This window comes from Engystomops pustulosus, chromosome 5 (genome assembly GCF_040894005.1).
Source record: "Engystomops pustulosus chromosome 5, aEngPut4.maternal, whole genome shotgun sequence".
Classification (NCBI taxonomy): Eukaryota; Metazoa; Chordata; class Amphibia; order Anura; family Leptodactylidae; genus Engystomops; species Engystomops pustulosus.
This window is the reverse complement of record NC_092415.1, coordinates 202605290-202619896: the sequence shown is the minus strand read 5'-3', so window position 1 is coordinate 202619896 and position 14607 is coordinate 202605290. Positions and strand designations below refer to the sequence as shown.

Here is a 14607-nt window from a genome sequence, read left to right as displayed (position 1 = left end):
TATAGTAGTTATATTCCTGTACATAGGGGGCAGTATTATAGTAGTTACATTCTTGTACATAGGGGGCAGTATTATAGTAGTTATATTCCTGTACATAGGGGGCAGTATTATAGTAGTTACATTCTTGTACATAGGGGGCAGTATTATAGTAGTTATATTCTTGTACATAGGGGGCAGTATTATAGTAGTTATATTCCTGTACATAGGGGGCAGTATTATAGTAGTTGTATTTTTGTACATAGGGGGCAGTATTATAGTAGTTATATTCTTGTACATAGGGGGCAGTATTATAGTAGTTATATTCTTGTACATAGGGGGCAGTATTCTAGTAGTTATATTCTTGTACATAAGGGCAGTATTATAGTAGTTATATTCTTGTACATAGGGGGCAGTATTATAGTAGTTATATTCCTGTACATAGGGGGCAGTATTATAGTAGTTATATTCTTGTACATAGGGGGTAGTATTATAGTAGTTATATTCTTGTACATAGGGGGCAGTATTATAGTAGTTATATTCCTGTACATAGGGGGCAGTATTATAGTAGTTATAGTCTTGTACATAGGGGGTAGTATTATAGTAGTTACATTCTTGTACATAGGGGGCAGTATTATAGTAGTTATATTCCTGTACATAGGGGGCAGTATTACAGTAGTTATATTCCTGTACATAGGGGCAGTATTATAGTAGTTATATTCCTGTACATAGGGGGCAGTATTATAGTAGTTATATTCCTGTACATAGGGGGCAGTATTTTAGTAGTTATATTCCTGTACATAGGGGGCAGTATTTTAGTAGTTATATTCCTGTACATAGCGGCAGTATTCTAGTAGTTATATTCTTGTACGTAGGGAGCAGTATTATAGTAGATATATTCTTGTACATAGGGGGCAGTATTATAGTAGTTATATTCTTGTACGTAGGGGGCAGTATTATAGTAGATAAATTCTTGTACATAGGGGGCAGTATTATAGTAGTTATATTCTTGTACACAGGGGGCAGTATTCAGTAGTTATATTCTTGTACATAGGGGGCAGTATTATAGTAGTTATATTCTTGTACATAGGGGGCAGTATTATAGTAGTTATATTCTTGTACATAGGGGGCAGTATTATAGTAGTTATATTCTTGTACATAGGAGGCAGTATTATAGTAGTTATATTCTTGTATATAGGGGGCAGTATTATAGTAGTTATATTCTTGTACATAGGGGGCAGTATTATAGTAGTTATATTCTTGTACATAGGGGGCAGTATTATAGTAGTTATATTCTTGTACATAGGAGGCAGTATTATAGTAGTTATATTCTTGTATAGAGGGGGCAGTATTATAGTAGTTATATTCTTGTACATAGGGGGCAGTATTATAGTAGTTATATTCTTGTACATAGGGGGCAGTATTATAGTAGTTATATTCTTGTACATAGGGGGCAGTATTATAGTAGTTATCTTCTTGTACATAGGGGGCAGTATTATAGTAGTTATATTCCTGTACATAGGGGGCAGTATTATAGTAGTTATATTCCTGTACATAGGGGGCAGTATAATAGTAGTTATATTCTTGTACATAGGGGGCAGTATTATAGTAGTTATATTCTTGTACATAGGGGGCAGTTTTATAGTAGTTATATTCTTGTACATAGGGGACAGTATTATAGTAGTTATATTCCTGTACATATGGGGCAGTATTATAGTAGTTATATTCCTGTACATAGGGGGCAGTATAATAGTAGTTATATTCTTGTACATAGGGGGCAGTATTATATTAGTTATATTCTTGTACATAGGGGGCAGTAGTATAGTAGTTATATTCTTGTACATAGGGGGCAGTATTATAGTAGTTATATTCTTGTACATAGGGGGCAGTATTATAGTAGTTATATTCTTGTACATAGGGGGCAGTATTATAGTAGTTATATTCTTGTACATAGGGGGCAGTATTATAGTAGTTATATTCTTGTACATAGGGGGCAGTATTATAATAGTTATATTCTTGTACATAGGGGGCAGTATTATAGTAGTTATATTCCTGTACATAGAGGGCAGTATTATAGTAGTTATATTCCTGTACATAGGGAGCAGTATTATAGTAGTTATATTCTTGTACATAGGGGGCAGTATTATAGTAGTTATATTCTTGTACATAGGGGGCAGTATTATAGTAGTTATATTCCTGTACATAGGGGGCAGTATTATAGTAGTTATATTCTTGTACATAGGGGGCAGTATTACAGTAGTTATATTCTTGTACATAGGGGACAGTATTATAGTACTTATATTCTTGTACATAGGGGGCAGTATTATAGTAGTTATATTCTTGTACATAGGGGGCAGTATTATAGTACAGTATGTAAATTCCTGTACATATTGGATATTTTCATAAAATGTATTCTATATTTCTTTAAAAAGATATTTGAGTGTAAAGAATAAGCATTTACAATCTATCAGGATGTATGGAGCCCAGTATCACGTGTAAGTCTTGTTGTGCCTGTAATGACTTTCTCTTCAGTGTTCTTAGAACTCACCTTTCCGTTTTGTTGCAGGTCCCTGGGGCAGATGTATGGGAGATGAATGTGGTCCTGGAGGCATTCAGACAAGGGCGGTCTGGTGTGCACACACGGAAGGGTGGACAACACTCCCTACAAACTGTCGACAGACAGAGAGACCCGAAAACCAGCAAAACTGTTTTAGAGTTTGTGACTGGCACAAAGAACTGTACGACTGGCAGCTGGGGAGTTGGAACCAGTGCACACCAGTCACATCACGGGTTTCCGAGAAACCTACAGAATGCACGAAAGGTGAGGAAGGAATCCAGACCAGAGAGGTCGTCTGTCTACAGAAAGCCACCGGGTCGGAGGCAGATGATAGTATATGCGAATACTTCGAGTCCAAACCCCGGCTAGAACAAGCTTGCCTTATCCCCTGTCCTCAGGATTGTATTGTATCCGATTTTTCCCCCTGGTCGGAATGCTCAAAAACATGTGGCAGTGGATTAAAACACCGGACTCGCTACGTGGTTTCCATGCCACAATTTGGTGGCTCGGGTTGTCCCAACCTCACAGAATTTCAGATTTGTCAAGGTCCTCCATGTGAAGGAGAAGAAAACATGTACAGTCTTAATGTTGGACCTTGGAGTTTTTGCTCGATACCGATCTCTAGACATGTGAGACAAGCCGGGAAGAGGGGCAAAAATAGGGAACGGGCTAAAGAGAGAGAGAAAGAGAAAGCTGTGAAAGACCCAGAGGCTCGAGAGCTGATCAAGAAGAAGAGGAACCGCAACAGGAAAAACCGCCAGGAAAACAGATACTGGGATATACAAATTGGGTATCAGACGCGGCTGGTGACCTGCATGCATAAAAATGGAAAAACTGCTGCACTCAGGTAAATGAAAAACTTGCTGGAAGTATAAAATATATAAATAATGTGCCAATAAAACATACAATGTATACTATACTGTCCTAGACCTGTAACCATGACAAGGGGACGTCGTCTACACCTAGACCTATAACCATGACAAGGGCGAGCCCTCCACACCTGGACCTGTAACCAGACCTGTAACTATGACAAGGGGGAGTCCTCTACACCTAGACCAGTAAACATGACAAGGGGATGTCCTCTACACCTAGACCTGTGACCATGACAAGGGGATGTCCTCTACACCTAGACCTGTAACCATGACAAGGGGATGTCCTCTACACCTAGACCTGTAACCATGACAAGGGGAGGTCTTCTACACCTAGACCAGTAACCATGATAAGGAGATGTCCTCTACACCTAGACCTGTAAACATGACAAGGGGATGTCCTCTACACCTAGACCTGTAACCATGACAAGGGGGCGTCCTCTACACCTAGACCTGTAACCATGACAAGGGGACATCCTCTACACCTAGACCTGTAACCATGACAAGGGGGAGTCCTCTACACCTAGACCTGTAACCATGACAAGGGGATGTCCTCTACACCTAGACCTGTAACCATGACAAGGGGATGTCCTCTACACCTAGACCTGTAACCATGACAAGGGGATGTCCTCTACACCTAGACCTGTGACCATGACAAGGAGGAGTCCTCTACACCTAGACCTGTGACCATGACCAGGGGACATCCTCCACACCTAGACCTGTGACCATGACAAGGGGATGTCCTCTACACCTAGACCTGTAACCATGACAAGGGGACATCTTCCACACCTAGACCTGTGACCATGACAAGGGGATGTCCTCTACACCTAGACCTGTGACCATGACAAGGAGGAGTCCTCTACACCTAGACCTGTGACCATGACAAGGGGGTGTCCTCTACACCTAGACCTGTAACCATGACAAGGGGACATCCTCCACACCTAGACCTGTGACCATGACAAGGGGGTGTCCTCTACACCTAGACCTGTAACCATGACAAGGGGGACGTCCTCCACACCTAGACCTGTGACCATGACAAGGGGATGTCCTCTACACCTAGACCTGTGACCATGACAAGGAGGAGTCCTCTACACCTAGAGCTGTAACCATGACAAGGGGACGTCCTCTATACCTAGACCTGTAACCATGACAAGGGGATGTCCTCTACACCTAGACCTGTAACCATGACAAGGGGATGTCCTCTACACCTAGACCTGTAACCATGACAAGGGGATGTCCTCTACACCTAGACCTGTAACCATGACAAGGGGATGTCCTCTACACCTAGACCTGTAACCATGACAAGGGGATGTCCTCTACACCTAGACCTGTAACCATGACAAGGGGGACGTCCTCTACACCTAGACCTGTAACCATGACAAGGGGGAGTCCTCTACACCTAGACCTGTAACTATGACAAGGGGATGTCCTCTACACCTAGACCTGTAACCATGACAAGGGGGACATCCTCTACACCTAGACCTGTAACTATGACAAGGGGACGTCCTCTACACCTAGACCTGTGACCATGACAAGGGACGTCCTCTACACCTAGACCTGTAACCATGACAAAGGGATGTCCTCAACACCTAGACCTGTAACCATGACAAGGGGATGTCCTCTACACCTAGACCTGTAACCATGACAAGGGGGCATCCTCTACACCTAGACCTGTAACCATGACAAGGGGGTGTCCTCTACACCTAGACCTGTAACTATGACAAGGGGACGTCCTCTACACCTAGAGCTGTAACCATGACAAGGGGATGTCCTCTACACCTAGACCTGTAACCATGACAAGGGGACATCCTCTACACCTAGACCTGTAACCATGACAAGGGGGAGTCCTCTACACCTAGACCTGTAACCATGACAAGGGGATATCCTCAACACCTAGACCTGTAACCATGACAAGGGGATGTCCTCTACACCTAGACCTGTAACCATTGCAAGGAGGAGTCCTCTACACCTAGACCAGTAACCATGACAAGGGGGACGTCCTCTACACCTAGACCTGTAACTATGACAAGGGGACCCTCCTCTACACCTAGAGCTGTAACCATGACAAGGGGATGTCCTCTACACCTAGACCTGTAACCATGACAAGGGGACATCCTCTACACCTAGACCTGTAACCATGACAAGGGGGAGTCCTCTACACCTAGACCTGTAACCATGACAAGGGGATGTCCTCTACACCTAGACCTGTAACCATGACAAGGGGATGTCCTCTACACCTAGACCTGTAACCATGACAAGGGGATGTCCTCTACACCTAGACCTGTGACCATGACAAGGAGGAGTCCTCTACACCTAGACCTGTGACCATGACCAGGGGACATCCTCCACACCTAGTCCTGTGACCATGACAAGGGGATGTCCTCTACACCTAGACCTGTAACCATGACAAGGGGACTTCCTCCACACCTAGACCTGTGACCATGACAAGGGGATGTCCTCTACACCTAGACCTGTGACCATGACAAGGAGGAGTCCTCTACACCTAGACCTGTGACCATGACAAGGGGGTGTCCTCTACACCTAGACCTGTAACCATGACGAGGGGACATCCTCCACACCTAGACCTGTGACCATGACAAGGGGGTGTCCTCTACACCTAGACCTGTAACCATGACAAGGGGGATGTCCTCCACACCTAGACCTGTGACCATGACAAGGGGATGTCCTCTAGACCTAGACCTGTGACCATGACAAGGAGGAGTCCTCTACACCTAGAGCTGTAACCATGACAAGGGGACGTCCTCTATACCTAGACCTGTAACCATGACAAGGGGATGTCCTCTACACCTAGACCTGTAACCATGACAAGGGGATGTCCTCTACACCTAGACCTGTAACCATGACAAGGGGGTGTCTTCTATACCTAGACCTGTAACCATGACAAGGGGATGTCCTCTACACCTAGACCTGTAAACATGACAAGGGGATGTCCTCTACACCTAGACCTGTAACCATGACAAGGGGGACGTCCTCTACACCTAGACCTGTAACCATGACAAGGGGGAGTCCTCTACACCTAGACCTGTAACTATGACAAGGGGATGTCCTCTACACCTAGACCTGTAACCATGACAAGGGGGATGTCCTCTACACCTAGACCTGTAACTATGACAAGGGGACGTCCTCTACACCTAGACCTGTGACCATGACAAGGGACGTCCTCTCCACCTAGACCTGTAACCATGACAAAGGGATGTCCTCAACACCTAGACCTGTAACCATGACAAGGGGATGTCCTCTACACCTAGACCTGTAACCATGACAAGGGGGCGTCCTCTACACCTAGACCTGTAATCATGACAAGGGGGTGTCCTCTACACCTAGACCTGTAACCATGACAAGGGGGTGTCCTCTACACCTAGACCTGTGACCATGACCAGGGGACATCCTCCACACCTAGACCTGTGACCATGACAAGGGGATGTCCTCTACACCTAGACCTGTAACCATGACAAGGGGACATCCTCCACACCTAGACCTGTAACCATGACAAGGGGGACGTCCTCTACACCTAGACCTGTAACCATGACAAGGGGGAGTCCTCTACACCTAGACCTGTAACTATGACAAGGGGATGTCCTCTACACCTAGACCTGTAACCATGACAAGGGGGACGTCCTCTACACCTAGACCTGTAACTATGACAAGGGGACGTCCTCTACACCTAGACCTGTGCCCATGACAAAGGACGTCCTCTACACCTAGACCTGTAACCATGACAAGGGGATGTCCTCAACACCTAGACCTGTAACCATGACAAGGGGATGTCCTCTACACCTAGACCTGTAACCATGACAAGGGGACATCCTCTACACCTAGACCTGTAACCATGACAAGGGGATGTCCTCTACACCTAGACCTGTAACCATGACAAGGGGGTGTCCTCTACACCTAGACCTGTAACCATGACAAGGGGGTGTCCTCTACACCTAGACCTGTGACCATGACCAGGGGACATCCTCCACACCTAGACCTGTGACCATGACAAGGGGATGTCCTCTACACCTAGACCTGTAACCATGACAAGGAGACATCCTCCACACCTAGACCTGTGACCATGACAAGGGGATGTCCTCTACACCTAGACCTGTGACCATGACAAGGAGGAGTCCTCTACACCTAGACCTGTGATCATGACAAGGGGATGTCCTCTACACCCAGACCTGTGACCATGAAAAGGGGATGTCCTCTACACCTGTAACCATGACAAGGGGGTGTCCTTTATACTTACATCTGGAGTGTAATAATAACACATGTTACAAGATTTTGGAGATAGGATGTTGATCCAGGGATTTTTTCTGCTGTATTTTGAGGTATTTGGTATCAGCCTTGGGTTTCGCTTCCTTCTGTATATGATTGTAGGATCGATGGTTCTGTGTCTTGTATTATATATAATTAGGTCTGATGATATAGATCAATTTTTCTGGAAACTTTGGAGCTTCCAGTGGTGACCATTATCCTGTAAAGTGGTTTGTAACTTGTGTAAATATGACTGCTCCATTTCTGGTCCTTGGGGGTCCTAATTATTAGGGACGTGCTGTGTCCGGTTATGTATCTATGAATTGACAATGTAATACAAAAACAACAGGGTTACAAAAATTCCCAAAAGTATAAAAGAATCGGATCTGATACATTTCCCTGCAATTTTATAACCCACTGGGGGGAATTCTCTCTCCTCGGATTAACCTTTTATAATCTGGTGACTATCCTATGTACTAACCTAATGTATGACCTAAGGAAAGGCTTCTGGTTAAGGTCACTATGATCAGGTCAGAACAAGGAGAAACCCTAGAAAGGGACGTCTGTACAATATGGAGGGATGGATAGAACAGTCATCCCCTTGTACTGTCAAATAACCGAGGTCCTGAGCGCTCAAAGTGAGATCCATAGACAAGAGAGCGTCCAAATCTATAGATCCCACAGCTGGAAGCAAAAGAATCCTAGAGAGGACCAGATGGTGAGATGACAGAGATATACATAATAGAGAGATACATAAGAGAAAGATAGATAATAGATACATATGAGATGGATAGATGATACATAGATAGATAGATGATTGATATGAGATAGATAGATAGATAGATAGATAGATAGATAGATAGAAAGAAAGATAGATAGATAGACAGACAGACAGATAGATAGATAGATAGATAGATAGATAGATAGATAGATAGATAGATAGATAGATATGAGATAGATAGATAGATAGATAGATATGAGATAGATGGATAGATATGAGATAGATAGATATGAGATAGATAGATAGATAGATAGATAGATAGATAGATAGATAGATATGAGATAGATAGATAGATAGATATGAGATAGATAGATAGATAGATATGAGATAGATAGATAGATAGATAGATAGATAGATATGAGATAGATAGATAGATAGATAGATAGATATATATGAGATAGATAGATAGATAGATAGATAGATAGATAGATAGATATGGGATAGATAGATAGATGGATAGATAGATAGATAGATATGGGATAGATAGATAGATAGATAGATAGGTAGATAGGAGATAGATAGATATGAGATAAATAGATAATTAGATACATTGATAGATACTATTTAGATATGAGATAGATAGATAGATAGATAGATAGATAGATAGATAGATAGATAGATATGAGATAGATAGATAGATATGAGATAGATACGGTAGATAGATATATAGATAGATATGAGATAGATAAATAATTAGATACATTGATAGATACTATTTCGATATGAGATAGATAATAATAAATTATACAATTCCACGCCAGGTCCTGCTTGTACCCTGCAAACTCTCAGGCCTGAATATTCCCAGTCTATAGTTAGAGCCCAATAGCGGCCGCACCACCCTTCACGCGCCTCCACTACCACTTGACTTGTAAATGGCGTAATGGGGGAAATAATCTCAGTAACTTGGGGTTCGCTAGTATTTGCACATATTTCAGGGCTTGTACAGCAGATTTCGGGGTTATAAGTCCTGATAAATGTTCCCCGTTGTACTTTTGCCTATTTGACATTTACTTAAGCAGAGACCTTCTCCTTCGGAGCTGATATGTACTCAGGGAATTATTCACTTTTGGAAAATTGTTGATGTTTAAGTGAAAGTGGCTGAACGATAAAATAAAAAAAAAAGACTAATTACCCTAATAGGCCCCGTGTCAGGTGTAATTAACCAACAATCAGTGATTGCTTAGGAAAAACCGCTGGTATCAGCATTACTTAGGGAGCGGTAAAGTAGCAGATTACTGGGATCATTCATCAGATTTCTATCTGGTGGAAACATTGTAGCCGGATGCTCCAAGTAATGTGGAGCTGGATTCTAGTGCAGGCGAAACTGGGCGACATATTATCACATCTATACGTGAGGATTATAATGTATAATACACCGACCTGCCGCAGGGGAAGGTCATCTATAGATCTGTCTATTATCGACAGCACGGCCACCAACCTGAGTCAGGAGAATCCCTTTAAGTATAAATATAGAGAGAACCCAAAGAGTTATTGATTTGTATCAGTGACTTTCCCTCGTTCCTTTGCTTTATGCCCTTTGTACTAAAGAATAACAACCTACCACCTCTTTGACTTCCTTAAAGAGGGCAAACCTTCCTTATCATCCCCTTTAACCCATGCAAGTAAAGATGGGTCCACCGGATTCCACTCTTCCACCATCAATGTACCGGGAAAGTGTAGAAATAATAACCCATCAACCACCAGAAATGGCCCATGACCTCCATCCCGTTATTTATGCCCAAGACCCTGAACAAGGAGGAGATGCTTGGAGATGTGAGCTCAGTAACCAGCAGAATGGTGAACATTGAACCGTAATAATGGGAATTCAATACTCAACTTTCCAGGAACATTTCAGTAAATATTAGGTCTTAATGTAACAATTATGTGGCGATAAATCTATCGGCTTCATCGGATTTAAAGTGACAGTACCGGCCGTTTGTAAATGTCATGTGCGCTGTACACCATGGCTGCGGGCTTTATGTCCTGCTCCGATTTGATGGCCTCATCATTCCTTAATGATAGCACTTAGGTGGAGAGTTCACTGCGCGGTCACCACTACATGGCGGATACTCTGCAGCATGGATGGACTCATTATAATTAGTAGTGAAGCTGACCTCCCCCCAAGCCACGGCAGATGCCTTCTCCACGTGCCATGACATTTGATGCCACGGGTGACAAGTGCCATCTCCCCATCCAGATTGTAGCGAAGCCCATAGGGTAGAAGTAAGGGGGTCTCCACCTCCAAGGAGCCTCCAGACCTTCTCTGAGAAGTTTCTATGAGAAGATATTCTACCACTTACACTTAGGCTACATTCACACACATGTATGGGGGACGTATATACGGCCTATATACCTCCCCTATACACTTCTATGGGCTCACGGCACCGTACGGGAGCGGTACGGTGCAGCACACGTGCTGTATACTCCTATCGAGAGGGGTGGGGGAGAGCTGCGCTCATCCCCTGCTCCTCTCCGCAGCGCCAATGTATGCCCGCCTTACTATGGTACAGCGGGCATACATCGTCTGGATGTAGCCTAAAACAAGGATTTTACTTCAAATTATCACCAGGGGTCAAGACTCTAAGGTGCCACCTCAAAAAGTGGCAACATGAATATATGCCATGGAATACTATGGGAGGCGCCTAATTTAGAAGCAATAACAAAAAAAGAACAAAGAGTAAAACCTCCAAAATTAAAATCACAGGATTTTATTATATATCATCAAAAACACAACATGACACATGGAAAAAGTAGTTAAGACAGACAAACTGATGGACAGCAGGCAGCAAGGAAACCAGTATCTCATATATAAATATTACTTATCATTCGGCGTCTCCAGTTCTATGTCTATTTTTGGAGCTCCGCCGCCCATCAGATTCATTAAAGTGGCTTTGGCCCTTTAATAAATGTTCTTATGGTCTATTTTCTGTCTGGGATTTGTTTTTTCAAAAAGTCCCCAAAAAAAGGCTCAAAATGCATAAAAAGTCCCAGCATATAGACCAACAGGGACTGGAGGGACTATGAGGCTTTTTATGGCTTTGGCTTTGCACAGTGATGCACTAGCAGCAGTTCAACGTTTACACCAGATTAATGAAGAGGCGGAAATAGTCCTGTGAGACTTTTTAGCAATGAAAAGTCCCAAAAAATGTCAGTGTGACTTTTTGAGACTATTTATATCAAAAAAGCAGTGGAGAACCAATGATAAATAACCACCAATATTTCTGTGTATATGAGTATATGTGTGTGTGTGTGTGTGTGTATGTGTGTATATATGTGTGTATGTGTGTATATATGTGTGTGCATGTATGTGTGTATATGAGTATATATGTGTGTGTATATGTGTATGTGTGTATATGTGCGTGTGTGTATATGTGTATGTGTGTATATATGTGTGTGTATGTGTATATGTGCGTGTGTGTGTATATGCATATGTGTGTATATGTGTGTGTGTATGTGTATTATGTGCATGTGTGTATATATGTGTGTGTATGTATGTCGGCTAAAGGAATCTGCACTGTTGTGTTTACAGTCACCAAATTTTGCACAGCCGCTCTCTGTGACTCAGGGAACCCCACACTTTTCAAAACACACTTCTTAACCACCATATACAGAAGCTATTAATAATAATAATAGAATCTCTACCATCTATTGTCTGCTGTTGCTGTGACAGTAATAAAGCAATCAGATTGCTACAGGTCACTAATATGAGCTCTGAGCTTTGATTGGTTACTAAAGGCAATGAGCATAAGACGCTTATGTGTGAGGCAATATGGATAGAGACAGACAGACATATACAGAGAGAGACAGAGAGACATTTACACATGTTCAATACACTGACGCCGTTACTGACAGGTACTATGGGATTTGTATTCCCACAGGTGTATCATTATATGTTTAATTCTATTGGCTGTGGATTTATTTAAATATGGGAGTCCATTCTGCATAGCGCCCCCCCCCCCCTTACTACCCCATGAAACAGGTTTGTTAATGGAACACATGTCGCGGATGTTGCAGCTTGGCTTGTACATATTATGCATGTGATTTGACTGCTGTCTGCACTTGATTTTGTACTTATTTTTTATTGGTTCTAGCCCTCTGCAACAAGCGCAGTTTCAGCCGCCTGAGGCGGGTTCCCTCTACAATACATGCGGTTTCAGCCGCCACCTGAGGCACGTGGCCATTACAACACGTGCGGGTTCAGCTGCCGCCCGAGGCGCGTGCCCTCTACAACACATGCGGTTTCAGACGCCGCCCGAGGCGAGTGCCCTCCACAACATGTGCGGCTTGCATCTGCCGCCTGAGGCCTTTACAACACGTGTGGTTTCAGGCGGCGCCCAAGGCCCATGCCCACAAACTACAACATGTGATGTTTCAGCCATCACCTGAGGAACGTGCCCTCTACAACACATGCGGTTTCAGCAGCCGCCTGAGGCCCATGCCCTCTCCTACGTGTGTGGCTTCAGTGGCCATCATCCTCACACCAGTCTCATAACAAATCTAGACTCCTGTTAACTCAATGGCCCATAAGGGGTTAACGCTCGCGTTGAGAAGCATGACGCATTATTTTTTCGCCTCTCACGACAAGCCGTGGATCTCCCCGAGAACAATGAGTTTGGAAATAGTCTTATAATTGTAGACTAGGACGACTTCCATGAATGTTCTTTATGCACTAATCAGCCTTGGCAGAGGAAAGTGGCACAAGCCCCCCAGGCCTTCCGACAGAACAAAGCAAAGTGTGGAGACGGGAACAAGTCGGAAATGATTTACTTGCTGGATTTATGACACTATTCTTATACCTTAGATAACCCCATCCTATAGGACCTGTCAGGGCCAGGAGGGCATCACCTGGACCTCCCACTCTTAGTCCTAGCAGAGCTCTTTAGAGGAGGCCCTAGCCGGAGGACCTGCTACTGTGTCTGGCCATGGGTGGTCCTGCTTCTCCCTGGAGTATTCCAATCCGGAAAGGTCTTCCAGTGGGAGACAGGCCCCCTCCTACTCTGACACGACTGCTGGAAACCCCTTTAAGTATATGGATAATGCCAAGTTTTTGGATGGACACATGAAGGTCTAGGGCAAAATAAATGATGATGCGGCAGGATTTTTTGGGTGAAATCGTACGGTACGGGTCGTGTGCAAAGTGATGTCTTGGGTCATGTATAGAGTCAAGAAGCAAAGAGTCATTTTAAGGGATACCCTGCTTTCAGAAATAATACCTTATAGGAAGGTCCCTTGCTGATACATGGAGTGATCATCTGTAACCTCTAGGAAAAAAGTGGGCAGGTTTTTTCTTTTTGCATTATTGGTTTTGCACATTTTCCTGCTTTGCGACTAATTCATCTTGGAACTGGGTCTGCTGTTAAATGATGGTGCACGATGTATCACTGACTTATGCCTAAAAAGTGTCAAAAAAGTAGCAAATAAACCTCAGTCCTCACCAGGTGTAGACAACTATTTTTTATAGGTTTTGCCAAAAATTGAGCAAATGTCAGAAATTGCACAGAAATTTGCGTAAAAAGATCATGATTTATCTAAAAGAAATCAGGACAAGGATTAAACCTGCACAAATTGTGAGACTTAAAGGGAATCTACCATCAAAATCCATCATGATAACCCAGGGGCACTTATCCATAGATCCAAACATTGTGGTATCTTCTCATATATATTCCATGGCCTCCTTCCTTTTTTAAAGTTATGCTATCAATTTTTAAAGTTATGCTACTGCCAGAAGAGCTCTGGGGGTGTAACCAGAGCCTCTCCATGCAGCAGATTCACAGGTTGTTACACTGTTTCACCCTCCCCCTCCTCCGTCTGCCTGCTGTAATCTCACTCCAGTAGAAGACATTTTTGGCACACGGTGGGAGGGAAGAATTTCTTTGGCACAGTGTAACAGCCTGTAAAGCTACTGCATATAGGAGCTCTGGTAAGCCCTTCTGGCTTATTAGCATAATTTTAAAAGTTGATTTTAGAAGGACGGAGGCCATGGATAACAAATTCCCATAGTCACGGTGCCTTAATCAATAAGTAGTGTCCCTGGTTATCATTAAGGATTGTGATGGTAAATTTCCTCCAGATAGTTAATTACCCTGCGGGGCCTCCACAGGATAGGTGAAGAATTACACTTTCTACATTCAAATCCACGAGCTTCCTATATAATCAGGTCCAGA

General features: G+C 43.4%; 1 protein-coding gene across 1 annotated transcript in view; it reads left to right on the top strand.

Annotated features, from left to right (window-relative positions):
• THSD7A (thrombospondin type 1 domain containing 7A) overlaps nucleotides 1-14607 on the top strand; it is a 324008-nt gene that overhangs the window by 225844 nt on the left and 83557 nt on the right. The window contains exon 3 of the mRNA XM_072154376.1: nucleotides 2543-3380. Within this exon, the coding sequence (XP_072010477.1) occupies nucleotides 2543-3380 (838 nt within the window). The remainder of the gene's footprint in view (nucleotides 1-2542; nucleotides 3381-14607) is intronic.